This window comes from Triticum aestivum, chromosome 2B (genome assembly GCF_018294505.1).
Source record: "Triticum aestivum cultivar Chinese Spring chromosome 2B, IWGSC CS RefSeq v2.1, whole genome shotgun sequence".
NCBI classification, from domain to species: domain Eukaryota; kingdom Viridiplantae; phylum Streptophyta; class Magnoliopsida; order Poales; family Poaceae; genus Triticum; species Triticum aestivum.
The window spans coordinates 6,545,479-6,565,585 of record NC_057798.1 but is presented as its reverse complement, the minus strand read 5'-3'; the positions used below and the strand labels follow the sequence as shown (position 1 = coordinate 6,565,585).

General features: G+C 43.2%; 1 protein-coding gene across 1 annotated transcript; it reads left to right on the top strand.

Annotated features, from left to right (window-relative positions):
• The first annotated feature begins 17,561 nt into the window (after positions 1-17,561).
• Positions 17,562-19,139, top strand: LOC123043057 (cytochrome P450 89A2-like). The gene has a single exon (XM_044465405.1). It carries the CDS (start codon positions 17,586-17,588, stop codon positions 19,053-19,055), a length of 1,470 nt encoding a protein of 489 aa, XP_044321340.1. The 5' UTR covers positions 17,562-17,585; the 3' UTR covers positions 19,056-19,139.
• The last annotated feature ends 968 nt before the right edge of the window (positions 19,140-20,107 follow it).

Below are 20,107 nucleotides of genomic sequence, written 5' to 3'. Positions count from 1 at the left end.
AGGTCAGCAACAACGTCATGCCGCGGGCGGTGTTCGGCGGCAGGTTCACGCTGCAGGACGAGTACATCCGCGAGTTAGACGTGGTGCTCACCCTGCTAGGCGGCTTCTGCCTCGTCGACCTCTTCCCGTTGTTGCGGTTGGCGCGGTGGCTCAGCTTCGGCGCACGGCGCATGAAGAGGAGCTACAGCCACATGCAATGCATCATCGTCAACGTGATCGAGGAGCGCAAGGCCGCGCGAGCTGCTGGTGATGGCGCCTCAAGCACCCACGACGAGGACCTGCTGGACGTGCTGCTCAGGCTACAGAAGGATGATTCGTTGGCATTCCCTCTAACCACAGAGAGCATATGCGCCATCTTATTTGTGAGTATTTTTAACAAAAGAAACTTTTTTTTACTGCTAGCTGATGCAAACAACGGCACAAATTTTGCATATGACACGAGATAGGAAAGATTGATTACTTTTGTTCCGACAAACTTAAATCATTAACCATTTATTTAACATTATCTATGTCATACATTTCAAGATTATTTCTTTCTGCTCAGAATTTCTGGTAATCTACCAGTTACCGGAAATTTTGATGACCCCCCAGAAACTGTGGTAACATTCAATAAGATTCAAATGACCTCATAAACATGTGAATGATAGTGTGAATGAATTCAAGCCGGTCTTTTGCTTTCCAATCACTATTGCAAAGACACGTGTAGCAGATCCAAATACAAGATAATATAAGGAAAAAAACATACTTGACAAACCAAAGACCTAGACATTGATGTTATCTCTCTCTCTCTCTCTCTCTCTCTCTCTCTCTCTCTGTCTCTCTCTCAAATCATACCGCGTGCTTGTTGTCTAGAAAAAGAGGATCGATCTTAAGTTCTCCACCAATAAATATTTACCCTTAAAAAACAATAAATATTTAATGTTCTACAATAATAACACAACACTTGATACATATATAAATGGAAGAATTCTCATATTCCCTTTGAATAGGTCAATTTACATACCGAAATGCCGAACACGAAGGACCCCACAACGACCACGGTGGTGCTAGCGACAAGTAACCAAACTAAAAATAGTGTAAAACCGAGACGGGATTCCAGCAATAAAAATCATTCTCATGCATTATTACAAACCCCATCCACAATGTTTTGAAAATGAAAAATAATGAAATTAAAAGGATAATCCAACAGACGTAACTGACGATGTACCTCAATCCCCATCCACACAATAAAGGACACATGCCACTCCGGAACTGCAACATAACGGAATTTCATCAATTCCAAAAGCTAGAATTATAATGGCGAGTAGAAGCTCAACAAACAAAAGAAGTCATGCCTCCTACTAGCCATCCAACAAGCATTCTTACTCTCCTATGTGGACATCAAAGGAAAAAAATGTAAAACCCAAAGCACCAATTGCTACCAGAAAGATAGGGATATTATTAAAGCCAAATAGACTTCACGGCTACAAGCTATTTAGAGAAAGTGTTAGAGCACTGACATGAAAAGAATATGAGATCAATATGACTAATTAAAAAATGGACAAGACAACTCTTGGCTTAAAATACCATTAATCAAGCAAGCTTTACAACTACAGGCTATTTAGAGCAAGTGTAGGAGCGCCGACGAGAACACAATATGAGTTCAACAATACGAGTTCAATATGGCCATTATTTTTTAATCACAAGAAATGAGGTTCTAATGGCTGATAGAAGATGAACATACAAAAAGAAGGTCATGCAAAATTCTGATTCTTTTTAAAATATTTGGTTATCACCGTCTAGACGCAACACAGTTTTAAGTAAGTGGAAAGAAATAATCCACACTGGTTTCATGTTGAATAGCATGTACAAGAATCAAATAGAAGTGCATGCTAGCAACAAGGATAGAGGGATCGGATCAACTAGAAATAAAAAAAAGTCAACAATGCCCTAGACAGTCGCAACCAACAATGGAAGAATTTTCCATTTTAGGCTCAAGGTATCGCAAACTTCAATTCAAAAAGTCCCACATCAAGAAAATCGGCTTTTTACGCTATCATGCTAAAAAAAACAGTATACTTAAAGCACCCATAGGCGATGCTGAGGGTTCTATTCTATAAATCATGTTCTCAAATTTGGTGATTATGAGCACTAGGATTTGATTAACCGGTATGTTTTCTATCATCTAACTAGTGCTTGTAGCAGAACTGTTATCTACTTGAACCTTGTACAAAAAACTAGCGTGGTTGCATCATGATAGTGTTGTCACCCTTAAGGGCGTGTGAAAAAACAAATAAAATTACAGGTGAAAAATAACATATACATCCACTTCTTGTTTTTCTCATCATTTGGCTTATGTCAATGATACCAAAAGTGAAAAAAAAACTAGTGAGAATCAATATTTATGTTTTGCACATAAAGATGAACAAGGACACTCAACTGGAAATATGGTAAAAAAGATGAGCATAAACTAACCGCACTCTTAAAATGATTCAGAAAACAAGCACAAGATGAAACCAAGAACTATATATGTGATGACATCATTTTTTTCTCCAACAAGCCTGCTTATTCTCTTATGTAATCATCAAATGGACAAAAAATAATTCAATCTCAAACCCAAAGCACCAACTGCCACCAAAAAGGTAGGGATTTTATCAAGGCCAAATATACTTCTGGCTACAAACTTTTTAGAGAAAGTGTTAGAGCGGTGACATGAACGCGGTATGAGATCAACATGACCAATTAGTAGACGGACAACACAACTCTTGACTAAAAACACCATTAATCAACCAGGCTAAAAATCGCTCATTACAACTAAATGGTCTATAAAGAGTTAGGCTACTTCAACACATTCAGACTATTTTTGTTGTCTCGGTTTTACTATTAATTTTCAGTAAGAAATAAGGTTATATACGCCCGCAAGGGCAAACCATCCTTTACGCATTTGTATGTATCGTATTGTACATACACAAACATTTGTTCATACTTCCATACTGCAATGTACTTACACTACTTTACTTTCTTTGGGGCAGAACTTAGGTCAGAGTAACTGTAATTCGTTCCAAACACTGCTCGGCCGGTTTGCTAGCAGTGCGTGTGTGCAAATTGTTTCCTGGCTGACCTCTTGATTTTATATCCATGATGTACTGGTGGTTTGGGAGTTACTTCTTTTTCTTATGAAATTTATCTCATGAGTTTTCTGGTGTAGTCCGCAGCCAACTTGCACGTTTCAGAATTTACTTACATGAGTTTTTTGGTTGCAGTCTGCATGCAACCTTTGGATTTCAGAACTTACCTCTAGAGTTTTCTTGTTGTAGTCTACGTGAAACCTTCAGGTTTCAGAATTTACCTCCGGAGTTTTCTCGGTGTAGTATGCATGTAACTTTCAGGTTTCAGAATTTACCTCCGGAGTTTTCCGGCTGTAGTCTGCATGCGACTTTCACGTTTGAGAATGCGATTATGTCAACTTCATCTAGGTCTGCACTACAAAGAGAACAACCTTTAGTATGTAAGATTTATAAACTTGTTCAAGAAAAAAAATCAATTTTTTGTCCCAAAAGCAACCCAGCCAGAAAGCTGGAGTTGCTCTACGCAGTAGAAAACGCCCACTGTTTAGTTTTCATAATAATAAAAAGGGCACTATATGTATACATTAGTTTGCAAGGTCAGCTGCAAACAGCAACAAAAAATAATAATATGAGGATCAACAGACACATGATTGATTAAACATTTAAGGAGTTCAGACAAAGATGTGTAGCGTGATCCTGTTCGGTAGGTAGGAAATCTTCAAGAAACAAGGCCTAGCTGGGTCAGTTCATAAAGTTGTTAAAATTGTAATATAGCCTTCCATCTTGTAGGACCAAGCCTCCTTATCAAATTTGTAATGCACAAGAGAAGACCATGGTTGGGATCAAAATATTACACTTACTAATAATCGTTTTATTTATGCAACCAGAGCCTGCTTATCCTTTGGAAAAAAAATACTAGTACTTACTAATAATCTTTTTATTTATGCAACCGGATCCTTTGTTGGACCCTGACAAAATCCCTTCCATGAGCATATATGTCGCGCGGTTATTAAAAAAAGAGAAAAGAGATACGCGATGCCTCCCACTCAGACCCAACAACACCCCTGCCTCCCACCCCTCTTGGCCCCCAACATCATCCATGAAAGCAAACTAAAAAATGAGTACGATACAGATTGAGAAATGCCTGATGCTATTGAGCATAGGAACAAGACAGAATGAGAATACAAACATGAAATGCAGATTGGAGAAAAAAATATTGAATGATGAAAATGTCAAACATAGTTACAGACATAATACTAAAAACTGATTACTAATAATGATTATGTACAATTATGTTACTCATTAGAGGACAGAAAATAAACATCCTAACTTACCTAATGTCCACCAGCAACATCAAGATGCGCAATTACACAAAAATTAACTAAAGTGAGGGCACCTTGTTCTTTTCCCTAAAGAATTGATACTTCTTATTCTTTCGTGAAGACGTGTTAGTAACTTGTTCTTTTCTGAAAAAGGTAAAAAACAAATCAATACTGAGCAGATATTTTACAAAGTGATATCATGTAAAAAAACTTTTGTATTTACAAAAACACAGAGCAAATCTTGGCTGAAAAATGTCTAATAATCATCGTGGGGAGAAAGAGGAACAGAGAGGGTAGCTCCACAAATTGTAGTGACAAGAAAAATAAAAACACAAAAACTAACAGCTCACAGTTAATAAGATGATAAAGAGCCGAAAATAAGCTTCAAATGGTTTACCTTTTGTTGCTAGTCTCCTCCGTCCGTCCCACTTGTCGGAGGAATGGATGTATGTTATAGATACATTCATTTTTATGCATTTCTCTGGCAAGTATTTCCGGATGGAGGGAGTATTAAATAAGATTGAGAAAACTAAAGAGAGACTAGCTAAGAAGAAATGAAGAAGATTGAAAGTAGGAACCTAAGAGACCGAGAAAGAGAGACTGAACAAAAGAATGAGAAAATAAAGAGTGAACAGATGTAACTGTGAACCAGAGAAAACAGAAAAAAGAATGAGATACTCATGGAATTGCAAAAACTAAAAAAAATGGAAGAATGAGGATAAAAACATAAAAACACTAACCAAATACTAAATGACAAAGACCTATGAGGAACATGACTGAAGAAGTATGTAAATCATGTCACTCCCTCCCTATTTAAAGAAACATGACTGATAACTGATACAAAACAGAAAAGATGAACTTATAATAAGAACTAAACCCACATGCTCATACAGAATGACTGAAAATTGAATGAAATAAATTAAAGATAAAATGAACTATAATAAGAACATGAAAATGAGTGTGATAAACAAACTAAAGATACTCAATCTGAACAATGATAATACACTGCCATTAATATATGACGATAAATGACGAATTATGGTATTAATGACTAAATGAAGATATCTAAAGGGAAAATGAAGACTAAAGATGAAAATAAGACTGATACATAGGCTAAGAAATACTAAAACAGAGAAAAATGAAAATTAAATAGAATGAAAGTACAACACACTCAATATGACTGAAAGAGGAATAATGTAGAAATATGAATGAGAAAATTAATGAGTAGTGAAGAAAGAACACTGAATAGTGACTGAAGCAATACATCTGAGAGATAAAACAAAAAGGAGACACCGCGAGGGAACAAAAAAATTGTTCATCAGTGGATGTAGTGCTTTCCATACAACTCTCGCTGTTTGACGAACCATCATCATGATCATATGCGTACGTAGCATCCACATGACGACATCTGCCCCATAGAATCCACAACCCTGCTGCTGCCAAAAAAGATGAAAAAGAAACAATAAACTCATATGCTGGGGTGCGAGTGAGATTTCAAATAACACTGACCGAAACCAAAAAAAATGCACACATGGAAACAAAAGAATGTCGAGTTTCTGAATCCTGGACTGCAAGTGTCAAATAATTCAGTAAGAAAAATAGATAGTGGCTGTTCCGGGTTTACGAAAAAAATAAGAAGTGCGAAAAACTATAAAAAGTACTCTTGAAAAATCTTTCCACTACTCGTCGCACTGCCGCGAAAACACAAACCCCACCATTGCTGAGAATAAAAAAAGTAATGGGCTGCTACACACATCTGTACTGACCGCAGAAATCCTACACATATATGACGGACAGTGAAGTAAACTTTCATCCATCAGGTCTTGATGGAATGACCTGACTGCCCCATCATAACAAATGGAATTAAAACATGCATGATAATTGGGATTTAGCAGTTCCAGCATAAGCACGCTTGCCTAAGCTGGGACAAAGACCATAAGCACACATGACACATTCAGAAGTACAAGGATCACAATCCTAAAATCCCTTTTTTGGGTTTCATATTGGGATCTTGCAACTACCCAAAAATGGGGGTAGCAGGCAGGACGTGGAATTACCGCAGCGATGGTACATACATACATAAAACAAAGCACACACTCTGTAACTCTGTCCTTATTGCTAATCTTCTTCTTACCCAATGGAGCTTCAGATCCCCATAACTAAGCTCGATTTCACACCATAATCTGAAAAACAAAACAAATCTAATATATATGCAAAATTTTGCCATAACACAGTACCTCAGAAGACCGAAAGTCCCTTGCGAATATAAATGTGCCGACCTCCATGGCAGGAACAAAATCAACACAGATGGCCTGAATGAACTGACGCTGAGCAAGCCAACTCGGGGGAGGCAATGAAAAGCCGGGGAGGAGGATGTTGGAAACGCTGGCCGTAACTTACGCCAGCCCATATGGGCGACGGCTGGTTCCGGCCTCCCCGCCTGCTGCTGACAAACCCCAACGGGAGAGCTCCGCCAACCCGCTCTCCGTACCACCCTTTCTCCTTCCTCCCTCTGATCCCCGGTAGCTGGTCACGCTTCATGGCTGGGACGTGGGTCCACTGCTCGTCAACATGGGATCCGTGCCCTAGCACCCCCCCCCCCCCTAGGTGAGAGGGAGTAAGGGCAACATTTCTATGGCTTCTGCTTGAAATGTTGACCTCACTGTTACAGCTTTAAAACCAAAACATGAAGCCATAGAAAGACATGAGTAACATCGAAACGATGAATCGATCAAATGTTGATGTGCTACCTTTTCTCAATCAAACACGTGCCTCGTAGGACAAGGACATACCTGTGTATCGATCTTGCCAGGCTTACGGTTTTTAGCGTTGCTGCTTGTCCGACGACTTGCTGTTCATATCTTGTGTTGGATGCCTAGTAGAGACATCAACATCATCACTACAACATGTTCGGACACAAAAGAGAAGCCATCAGTTGGCGTGGCAAGATTTCTATGAAGAAGAAGAAAACAAGATTAGATCAAGAAACAACTATCAGTTGGCGTGGCAAGATTTCTATCAAAAAGAAGAAGAAATATTAGATCAAGAAACAGCATGCATGCTCTTACATATAAGGCGGATCAACGAGTGCTAGGCGGCAGGCACATGCATGGCCGGCAAACCATGATCGGTCTAAGGGCCACCACGCACAGCTGCGCCGGGCATGTCGACTGGTCTTAACTCGCTCCGCATCTCTTGCACGGCAGCGTGGTGCTAGCCGGACAACACATCGGCGTGGGCATGGCACAACCCTGAGCTGCCGGTGGATGTACATGACGCTGCTTAGATCGACCGTCGCCATCTACAACGTGGAGATTGAGGAGAGGGAAGGAGGAGGAAGGTGTGGGGCGGGGCGGGGCCGGGCTGGTCGAGATCAAGGGGGCGTCCATTTATAGAGGAGAGGAGAGGAGAGGGGGGTCGTGGGCAGCGATGAGATGACTGAGCCGGGGACGCGGGGAGGCATCGGATGGGAGTGTGATCCGCGTGAGGCGTGTGGATTGGATCGCATGCGGAGCGGGGGAGGAAGGGAGGGAGGCGGCGCGTGGATGCATGGGGTAGTTAAATGCGGTGTCGATTGAAGGTTTCCAGGAGGAGGAAGCATGCGTCGGTTTGGGAAGAGGATAGAATTAATGGGTGCCTAGTTTCAAGGAGGAAGACGAGGGAATCAAGGGAGGGTCTCTTGAAGGAAGGAAGGAAAGAGGTGTATTCATCCAGCCGTGGAAAACGCTAGCTGCATGCAGTAATTATTCCTTTAATTTCCTTCCTTGTCGCCAGATTGACGCATACGCGCGACGGATTCCCTCTCTGACTCTCTCTATGGTATGGTATGATATGTACAGCACAAACGATTTAGTCCCAGCGCTCTCAGAAATTACGCCAGCCACGTAAAGGTAGCCAGGCACTTTCCATGCGTTCAAATGATTTAGTATCAAGTTTCCTAGTGTCCCTCAATTTGTAAGATTTTATTATGTATGCAGTAACTTCTTCCCATTTGCTCGTGTCAGTTTTTATTTTTTTAGGGAATTTGCTCGTGTCTATATCTTTATTTTTATCTGTTTGAAGGAATTTGCTCATCTAAGACAAGACTCGTTCTCTATATAGCCAGGTGGGTTTTTTCTGTTCACAATTTGATTTTCTCATGTAAGATAAGACACCAGGTTTGCAAGTGCATTCCTAGCATAAAAGGTTTTTCTGTTCACAATTTGATTTTCTCACATAAGATAAGACACCAGGTTTGCAAGTGCATTCCTAGCATAAAAACACCGGCTCCAATCCAATTACCAGGTTGGCAAGTTTCAAAGTCCCTGCATTGAACATTTTTTCATAACTTGTTAGATTATAATTGAAAAAACCCAGAGAACACTCAGTCATTCTTGACACCGACAAACTCGGTACTCTCCTCTCCTAGGACAATGAAAATTTTCTTGTTGTACCATACAAAACACCGACAAATAGCTCAGGAATTCCTTGATGCAATTAATAATATGATCAACTTAACTCTTGATGCAGTTAACCCAGAAAGAAAATTCCCATAACGATGCACATCATTTCACATCCCAACCTTCACAATGAAGATGTTACTTCCACCAGATATGATCAAATAGGAACACGCATGCATGTGCGCGCGCACACACAGCGCAGTGCAATACATCTTCACCAAAACAAAGTTAAATATCTATGTCATCAACTACTTCTCAGATGAGGTGATAAAAAACATCTCGAGTCCACTACACATCCCAGGAAGCACAGGTACTTCGCGTCCTTCCATCACAAACATTACAACATGATAGAGCCAAACTACTACATACATGGCTTAATTCTGAAACCTAACCCATCAATGGAGAAAGCTCAAGGACGACGCCGCCATCCAGTGCATCTTTATCAGCGGAGAAAGCCCGAGGACGACTGCACCATCCAGTGCATCTTCATCAGCGGAGAGAGCCCGAGGACAACGACGCCATCCAGTGCATCTTCATCAGCGAAGAAAGCACGAGGACGACGGCGCCATCGTGTGCATCTTCAAGCCCAAACCGCGTCAACTTCTGCAGCACCGCTTGGCAAGAGAAAATGACCGGTGTCGTGCGCGATGGAGATTTTCCATCATGTCCGATAGGTTTGATGGACGAAAGGAGTATCTTCCCGAGGAATGCAATCTGGGTGGACATAAAAAGACCAGTCTAGTGCAGAGGCAATGTAATGCATCAGAGGAATGTTAGATTTCTCAGCAGTAAGCCACACAACAATTCTCTTGTGTCAAAGGGAATTTACAGGAATTAACAAGACAACATCTTCCCCTAAAAACAATGCATACTTATTCACCAGCCTAGGAATGCAAAATGCTCGTTCCAGTTCCACACAATGAAAGTTAAGTGTTGGACCTTATCAAGACAAGACAAAATTGCCATAGATAGGCTCACTTGTGTGACCAGCAGAAGAATTTTCGCTACAAGATCTCATCTTGGCTTGTCAAATCTCATACTAGACAAATTGTTGGACACTAGTGAAAACAAGCAACATCTCCGGGTAATTGACGACCGGGACACGCAGGACATGAGAGAGAGAGAGAGAGCAAAGAGAGATACCTTGACGATCTCCATGGCGTCGGCAGCGGGGTCGGAGCAGCTGCTGCGTCCATGGAAGAGGCGGCACACAGTGGTCTACGCCTGAGGACACCAACATTATCAAGTTAGTATGTGTCGTTAGTATCAACCTGAAGATAAATCTGTTGCAGAGTTTTCAGTTTTCTGAAGAAAGAAGGAACTAAAAGTTTCAGGTTTCTGCAGTTTAGTCGTCTCTGAACATAAATTGCAGCAAGCAAGCAAGCAAATATGGATGGGCATGAGAGGGAGTAAGGGCCACTGATGGTGAATGCTGAACTAGGATGAGCAGAGCCTGCACTCACCACCCACATAGAAGGCAATGACAGAATCCCTTCCCCTGGCACGAGCTTCGGATCAGCAGTGGCATATGTTCTTGCCTATTGAGGATCCTCCATGGACAAGGGAAGGTGTCACCAGACCACCGCAGTCCAATTAGTGCTATACGGCCTGCACAAGGATCACACGAGACATGCATGGTGAATGCTACAGAAAAACAAGACAAGCGTTTGCTCAATACAGAAAAACAAGACAAGCGTTTCCTCCATCGTGGGACCAGCGGCGACCCGGGAATAAGCAGACCCGGAGGAGCGAAGCGGCGGTCTTCTAGGTCAAATCGAAACCACCACACAAGCACTTGACAAAGCAGCATCACAAGCTGCCAGAATGCAACATCACAAGCACTTGAGTTACAGTCAAGACCGTCGACAAAAGGGAACGTCAGGCCATAGTAAGGTTGCTGCGATGGTGATTCGATAAAACATCACATACTTTTCTGTACACAGGGCTCCTCTTTTCGTCCTTGAGGGAGTTCCTCTCCTCCACCAAATCCGTCATCTCCTCTTTCAAAACATTGTTATCAGCGGGATGGAGTGCTCCTTCCCTGAAGCGGGCGTCTGGAACGGCGGTTCATATCATGTCCTCAATGTCCTGCACTCCACCTTGGTCAACATTGAGGGTCTCTGTTGGGCAAACATCAACGTCAAAGCAGAGAAATGGAGTCACACCAATGGACATGGCAGCATTTAAGAAATGGAAATACATAACTAGTACTCCCTCTGTAAAGAAATATAAGAGCGTTTACATCACCGCTTTAGTGATCTAGACGCACTTATATTTGTTTACAGAGGGAGTATATGTGATAGTGTTACCAGTGCAAGAGAGAGAAATTGCAATCTTACGCAGTTTGAATATCATTGCAAAAGGATCAAGCCAAAGGGATAAACTGCAATTAAGCCAAAGGGATCAAGCAAATACTTGTATCACACAGGGAAGGTGGTTGAGTAGTGCTGTACTGGACCTCATCCCTTCCCCTCCTCCTCCTCCTCCTCCCTCTCCCAGTCGTACCTCTTCTTTACTTCCTCTACCTGTCACAGTTGCAAGTAAATTGGAAGGCTCTGTTTTCATTGCAAATCACAGTTGCTCTCTACTCCAGTTTCTAGCACTCTTCTTGTATCGTACTACTTGTCATAATGTACTATATCAATAAGATGCTTCATTTACAATGTATTGTACTGGAGGCTACTCCATTTATAATTTACTATGCTTCTAATAATGTATATCATTACTAGCGTCGAGTATTGTATTTACACCAATGGAAATAAGATTACTGCATTGATACTTACTGCTTCTTTTTCGCTTATCTACTGGTTTTTGCTATGATGGTAATTTTATTTCCATAGTTACTAATAATAAATATTTTTTTTTCATTTCTTAATAAATCTAACCAACTCTCAGGTATATACGCATGTCTCAACTACTCCCTCCGTTTCTAAATATAAGATTTTTTAGAGATTACAATAAAGAATACATATGGAGCAAAATGTGTGAATCTACGCTATGAAATACGTCTATATACACCCGTACGTAGTCCTTATTGAAATCTCTAAAATGTCTTATATTTAGAGACGGAGGGCGTAACAAGACTATCCTATGACCGAGTTGACCCCTAGAAACCGGATTCCCATTTCAAAAGCCTCCCGTGCATGAAAATTTTACCCACAAACATTGAGTCCTAAACTTCTTTTTTGGGTATATATTGTAGAAAGAATAGAGAGGAAGGTTGACAAAATGAGGTGGGTTCTATTGTTGTATCGCTTGAGCCCCGTGGACGTATTTATAGGAGTACATGATCAACTTGGAGTATAAGACAAGTTAGAACAAATCCTAATATATCCTATATTTTCTAATAATCACAATACTCAACATCCCTCCACAGTCACAAAGGTAGCGACGCAGACGGTGAGACAGGAGAAGAATCCTAAGGTAAGCCGATGGACACCATCCCCCCTCCCTAGTCGTAACGATCGATGCATAGCAGAAGATGTGGCTGGAGTGAAACCGATGAGATTGCTCCATCAAGTCGTCCCTTTGTGCCGATGTCAATCTAACCGAGAGCGTAGGATGGTGTATCCATGTTTAAGGTAGCCATGCCAGGGATGACATGGTCGATGTCAACTCGGGGTGGTCGATGTTGAGTTAGTCGCCATGGCGCCGCAGGCGCAAGGAAGCGCCGTGGTAGTCTTCGGAGCAGTGTTGTCGAGGTAGTGGTGCACCGGGAAGAAGACGGTGTTGATGAGTTGTCACGCTAGGTTTGTCAAGGCCAGGCACACGTCATGGACGAAGGCACGCGTCGGTGTTGCCAGCCTCGGGCATGCTAGACGGACGAACTCGATGTTGACGAGGCGCCACACCAAGCTTACCAGGCCCGAGGACACATCATGGACGAAGGCACACGTCGGTGTTGCCAGCACTTGGCATGCCTAGATGAGGATCCGCACGAGTTATATGCCATTGTAACACCCCTATGTAAGGAGCTAAAGTGATCATCATAAGCTACTTTGATTAACTAGTCTTGATCAACGTTGATTCATATCTTATTTAAATTCCACTTCAAATCAAATTCAAATTGTAAGAGGAATTAAGAATTTCAGAAATAAGAAAACTAAAAAGTTCAGGCAATGGCAAATAATCATTGAATAATTGTCATGGTGAAACCAATATTTTATATAAAGTAATTAAATACCCTAAAACAATTAAAACACGGTGCAAAACAATATTTTAATTGCTTTTAAAGTTATAAGAATTCTAAAGTAATTTAAAAGCCTCCCAAACTTTTCCTGGCATTGTCCAAAATTGCACTTTAAATAATGGGCGAAGTTCCTACTTTTACTAAACCTATTTGCTATTTAAAATAATTAAAAAACAGAATTAAATAAATGAAAACAGAAAAATAAAAATAAAAAGAAATAGTTTAAGAAAAAGAAAAGTGGCACTGTGTCGGCCCAGCCCACCGATCGTGTTGGCTTCAACATAGCTACAGTGGCCGACCGAGGGCACGAGCGCCGCTCGTCCCCGTCGGACCACCTCATCAGCTTCGCCGTGGGAGGATAAGTCCGCCACCCACACAGCCCCTCGGACTCCTCCCCTCTCACTCACTTACCCCCTACTAGATCCCCCCTCTTCCTTTAGCTCCCTGCGTCGAACTGGAGAAGCGCCCGATGCGACCGTCGCCGACGCCCCGTCGATCCCGCGGCCATCTTCACCCCTGCGCCTCCCCGTCATGTCATAGAGTGCCGCTGCACGCTACGCCGCATGCTACCTCGAGCTGGAACTGGGGACCCCTGCAATGCCGCCCCGACCTCTTCTTCCTCCTTGGGCACCACCGCAGTCCCCATCGATTCGGCGCCATGAGCCTCCCCCGAGCCCACGTTTGCACCTCTACAGGCTCCCCGTGAGCTTCCGCTCGGATCCCCTTCGTCTCCCCCATCCTTCCGCGCCATAGCTCGCCTCGCCGCCATGGCCGCACCCAATGCCGCGGTAGAGCTCGCTGCCGTGGCCACTGCTCGCGTCCGAGCACAGCATCGTGCTCAGCTTCTCCCTAGCAACCCAACGCCACCATCCACTGCCTTTGTCGTGCCCCGTAGCGACGAACCCGAGATCACCCGAACGCCACCACCACCACCGATGATGTTCCGCTGAACTCCCACCATCTCAGCCACTCCCACCGACACCAAACAATGCGACATCGCTTGCTCTTTTGAACGAGCCAACCCACGGGGCCGGAGACTCCCTGTGCGCATATTCCGGCCAACTACGGCACGTCACCACCTTGAAATCGAGTCGCTGGAACCCCTCTAGCACCGCCACAGATATGGCTGGCTTGGGGCCCACCCATGTGTCACTGCCAGTGGGCCCCAGGGGCCTAGCTGACCCGTTGACCCCGGTCAACTGTGCTAACTGGGCAGCACAGTCACTGACTGGTGGGCCACCCACCTAATTAACTAAAATGTTAATTAATTTAATTGGTTAAATTTAATTAGACACTGACAAATGGGCCCTAATAACTAATTAGCTTAATTAGTTAAATTGAAACCTATTAATTTTTATTGAGTCACTAACAATGGGGTTCCACTTGTCAGTTTGACTAGTCAACTGCCAATGTTGACTACTCACTGGGCTTTGACTTGCCCCACATGTCAGCCTATGAAGCACATCATAACATTTAGTATTTAATGTATTTTCGAATTAACTTAATTACAATTTTTTTGGAAAATCATTTAAACTCCAAAAAATCATATAAAGTAATATATAACTGAAATGAAAATAAGTTATATATGAAAATTTCTAAGAAAAATATAAAAAATCCAAAAATGATATCCACTCATCTGTCCCATAACTGCCAAACGCTGGGAAAACATTTCTAGATGTTTTCCCGCTTCGTCTGTAACGTGTAGCACTATGTTAGATCACCGCTAGGTCAGCATATTTCCATGTCATGCATCATGATGCATTTATTTGCTTTATATTTGTTGTTTCTCCCCCTCTCCTCTCCGGTAGACCCCGAGACTGACGATGGTCCTAGGTATGACTACACACCTGACGATCAGCCCTTTTTCACAGAGCTTCCAGGCAAGAAAAAGCCCCTTGATCATTCCTATATCGCCCATACTTTCTCTCTCATGCTTGCATTCGATTTTGCTAATGTTGTTGATAACTCCTATTCTGATGCATAGCCTGCTTTTGTAACCTGCGGTTGTTACTTTACCTGATATCCTATATGCTTAGTATAGGTTGGTTAGTGATCCATCAGTGACCCTTCGCCTTGTCCCTGTTGCCCCCACTTTATTACCGAATGAATCGATCAATGTGATCGACGTACTGAGACCAACACATCACTGCACCCCCCCCCTTAGTTGTACAACTCTGTAGAGATACTATCGAGTGCCGAGGGTGATACCTCGAAATGCACTCCTGATAATATCTCTGTAGTGTAGCTAATCGGTTGTGGATTATGGAGGGTGATTCCTCCTTCACCACTCCCAATATTGACTCTGTCGTGCAGTTCTTCAAGTGTGAACCTACCGAGGGTGATTCCTCCAAGTTCACCTTGATGGTTACATCGAGTGGGAATCGATCGAGGGTGATTCCTACAATTCCTCCTTGGTGTTATCGACACACACTTACCTTTACCTGTTCCCGTCAACTGTTTCTGTGGGACTGAAGGGACAGGTGGTACCACCCCAGTAGAGGTGGACCTGAGTTCCTGATAGTCTCTTGTGACTGAGGATGACCTGGAGGGTACCTGTGAGATAATTACGAGGCACGGCCGGGCATTCTTGGCCCTTGCCGTAAGTTCGAGAGACAGAGCAATAGGACCACGGATCATGGATCATTGATCCTCTCCGCGCTCTCCCAAGACACTAATTGATTTGGATATGTGCACTGTTCTATAATTCATCCGATTAATCAGTAAATTGGCTAGTTAATCGCTACTCATCAGGTGGCCGAATCGAATAAGACCTATTCATCATGTTAACTTGCCAGTCCGATTAAATGGTCTATTAGACCAGTTAAATGGTCTGTTAGACCGATTAGTCGGTTGTTAGGCCGATTAATCGATGTCGGCCCGCTAACTCATGGGCATACAAAGCCCAATTATTTGGCCCGTAACCCTTCTCAGCCCATACAAAGCCCGATTATTTTATTAATGTCAATTGTGCTAATAATATGCAAAGCCCCAAGCTTGGGGATGCTAATTTTTATACGTCCACTACCTTTTGCAATTATCATGATTCGGGTGATTATTCTTATGATATTGAAAGTTTATTTAAGCCTCATGATGAATATCGTTGTGATAATATTGAAAATGGGTTTGGAAGATTGTCAGCTCTAGGTAATAATGATCCCACTAATTTGTAGAATGATCCCAAGCTTGGAGACGCGACAATAGTAGTGTGTCGTGATGCAGAAGGAAACTACCTCAGCAGCTCTTCCCTGGCGTAACCAATGTAGCATTTTAGGATTATTTGTTTTCATAAGAGCAAGTACAATAGCAGGCTTATAGCCTGCTTACATGGCAATTTTGTCGACATGGAGGAGAGAGACATGAAAAAGTAAGCGGAGTGGGCTCCCATGCAAGAGCCTAACTATATGCGTGCTTCAAGGCAGATGCAATAAATACGAAGAAAGAGATAGAGAGAAGATGAGGAAAAATAGTAATCTTATAGCCAACCTTATAGCTAACCTTATTGTATGAGTGACTATATGAATTGGCTATAAATGATATGACAACATCTTATAGCTAGCAATTTGTTGTATTATTAATCATGCTCTAATGTTCCTAATGCATCAATACGAAGAGAGTACTAGTAAAGCAGTGACAAGTAATGTGGATAGAAGAGAGTAACGCAATTTCAAAAATATGACAACAACCTCATTAATGATAGCATGTGGCTATCTAGCCAGGGCCGAGTAATAAATGAGGTCCATCAGAGAGTTCGCTGGCACGTTACGAGTTCAGATTTATTTGTTGAGCACCTTGCGAACGATCAATCACCATACTCCCTTTAAATTGTCAGTTTACATATCAATTTTCATGCATTTTCACCACCAAAGGGATTTTAGACACGTTTGGTTTAATGCCCAATTAATTAGGGCGTGACAACCGCAATCAATCACACAAATTTCTCTCCATGCAGGTGTGTATGCGAGGTAGAATAAATGCATGCATGTGTGTACGTGTTAATTTCCCCAATTGTTAGGCGCCGTGGTATAACCATAGATGATATTTTTCAGTTTAATCGCTAATCACTTTGGTTTCAGAGATTGTTGAAGCGCGTCGGACTGTGACAAGAGAGTATTTCACGCCTGTCCATGCACAGGATTTTTTATACTATCTATGTCTTGGTTACAGGTCACCGTATTTTGGGTCATTTCTTAATCATGATTTGAACTAATAAAATCTAAGCTATACATTAAAAAATAATATCATTGGAAACTACATTCAAATATGAATCCAACAATATTATTTGATTTGTTGTGACATGCATTGACAATTTGCTAGTCAAATATGTGATTAAATTTTGACTTAAAATATGGGAGGGACTAATAAACCCTACTCCAAAGTCGAAAGTATTTTTTTGCACCTACTCAAAAGTTAGCGATACTTATTTTCACAACCGTCTATAGGTGAGCAATAAAGGTGCAATAAAGACCGTCCCATCCCCTGTATCAGCCAAACATTGAATTATATTATAATGGCATCTATGCAGCTCAACTACCGCGTGCCAAGCCCATGCGTGAGTAAATACGGCAGGCGCAGCTCAATCCATCAAGCCATGGCAGACTTGCTCCTCCTAACCCTGCTTCCCTTGGCTCTCCTCTTCCTCCTCCTCCACCATGCATCGCCAATCAAAGCCCTTCTCACGAGGGCCAAGTCGGTTCTGGCACCGGAGCTCTCCACGGTGTGGAAGCCACAGCCAGCTAGCATCTTCGTCACGGACCCCGAGACGGCGCACAGCCTTCTCGTGCGCGGCAGCGCCGGTGGCTCCTTCTCCAACCGCCCACCGTCCATTTCTCCCAGCGCCATCCTCTCGCGCCGTCAATACCAGAACATCACCTCCGCTCCCTACGGTGAGCACTGGCGCGCCATTCGTCACAACCTCACATCGGAGGTCCTCCACCCAACGCAGCTCCACCGGCACGCGTCAGCGCGCCGCCGTGCACTACATGGACTCGTCGTGGACCTCGCCGAGCAGAGGAAAAACGGCGTGGTTCACGCGGCGGAGAGCATCCGCTACGCTATGTTTGGCCTGGTGGCCAACATGTGTTTCGGCGACGACATCGACAATAACCGCGTCCGTGCCATGGCCGACGCTCAGAGTGACCTCGTCAAGTCCCTATCTACGGCGCGCGTGTTCGCGCACGCGAAGCTCCCCGCACTGACCAGGCTCATTTATCGTAATCGGTGGAGGAAGCTAGCCGCCCTGCGACAGCAGCAGGAGCAGACGTACCTACCACTCATCGACTCCCGTCGCGGCCGGCACCGGCGACCCAGCGAGACGCCGGTGTATGTGGACACGCTCATCGATCTCAAGGTGCCGGACGACCACAGTCAGGACCCAAGGCGGCATCGAAGAAGGCTGTCCGATGGTGAACTCGTCGGCATGTGCTCCGAGTTCCTTGGTGCTGGAACTGAAACGACAGCATCAGCGCTGCAGTGGATCATGGCCAACTTGGTGAAGCGTCCTGACATACAGGAGGCCGTCCGGAAGGAGATCAATGCCGTCGTGGGTGCGGACGCCGAGGAAGTCAGCGAGGTTGTTCTTGGGAAGCTGGAGTACCTGCACGCTGTGATCATGGAGGCACTCCGGCTGCATCCGCCGACGTCTTTTGCATTCAGGCAGGTGATGGAAGAGGATCATGTGGTTCACAATGGCCGGCGTATTCCAGTGGGCACAAAAGTGTACTTCCCACTGGCTGCTATAGCACGAGACAGGACAGCGTGGGATAACCCTGACGAGTTCAAGCCACAACGGTTCCTGTCCTGCAAGGATGCATCCCAAGGAACCGACGGCACGATCAAAATGATGCCTTTCGGCGGTGGTCGGAGGATGTGCCCTGGTAGGGGTGTCGCAATGCTGCACTTAAGCTACTTCACCGCCAACCTTGTGAGGGAGTTCCGGTGGAGGGAGGGAGAAGGTGAGCTTGCTGTCGATCTCCAGCCGCATGTTGAGTTCTTCACTGTCATGAAGCGGCCATTGCGTGCTCACCTAGAGCTTGAAAGGACAGAGATCAAAACTAGTTAATTAGCTGGGCTGATCAAGGTTTCTTGGTTGTACTATGTTTGCTAAATGCTAATAACGAACCATATGAATGTTTTTTGAGCGCCAGTCGATTCCTCCCCCGTACGCACGCTAAGTGTCGAGCGAAGACGAAGCGTGGCCTGCGAGGACTTGCCATGAATGAATCGGAGCAGGCAACAAAGCCGCTACGTCGTAGGCGGAGGTGAGATAGAGGCTTTACTAGTTTGGGTGATGGGCGGTTCCCGGCATAAAGAACAAATGGAATACATGATTATGTTATCGGTTAATGCCGTAATAGTTGTGGTTAAGTCAGCAATTCCTCAACCCATGCACTTGAGCAGGCTAGGTATTTCTTTTATGAACATTATTATGAAGATCATTAATATTGTTAACCATTAAAAACACTTTGTCAATAGGGATGATGAATGTTATGCATATTTATAATTCCGTTTAACATTTGTAAATCCACCAATTAAATCATGCTCCTACCTTTAAAAATAATCCAGGACCTATAATGTACATGTTATTTACATAAATAGTAAGATATTTTAAATTAATCAATCTGGATACAAAAGCATATATTAATGTTTGTAGCTTAGCTACCCCATAGTGTGCGATGCTCCCTATTTATATCCATGCAAAACCTTATGCAGTAGGATACATGATCTGTGGCAGATGAAACTAGCTCCAATACACTTGTTCAAGTTTTGTTGTGTACAACACCCATGGCAGATGAAACTTGTCAATCTCTACTTGTCGAGTTGACAGTCATGTCAATGCGAAAGAAGGCATAGCTGTCAGCTTGTCACCCTAAAATCTGAGCATGTTGACAATGGAGGTAGGTGAATTCGTGATAGAAGAGGAAGAAGAAAATAATAATTGTGTTATATCAAAGTATACAAATGAGCTTTGTTTCTCAAAATAAACATCCTGAATTCTACAAGGATAAAAATAGCAACAAATAAACCAAAGTGATCGTCTTAGTAAATTCTATTTTGTTTACTAGGTTAATGTCACGCTTGTGGCAGGGAAGGGATAGGACACATCACATGCAT

Coding starts and splice junctions, on each gene's coding strand:
- LOC123043057 (XM_044465405.1), top strand. CDS start 17,586: ATGGCAGACTTGCTCCTCCTAACCCTGCTTCCCTTGGCTCTCCTCTTC.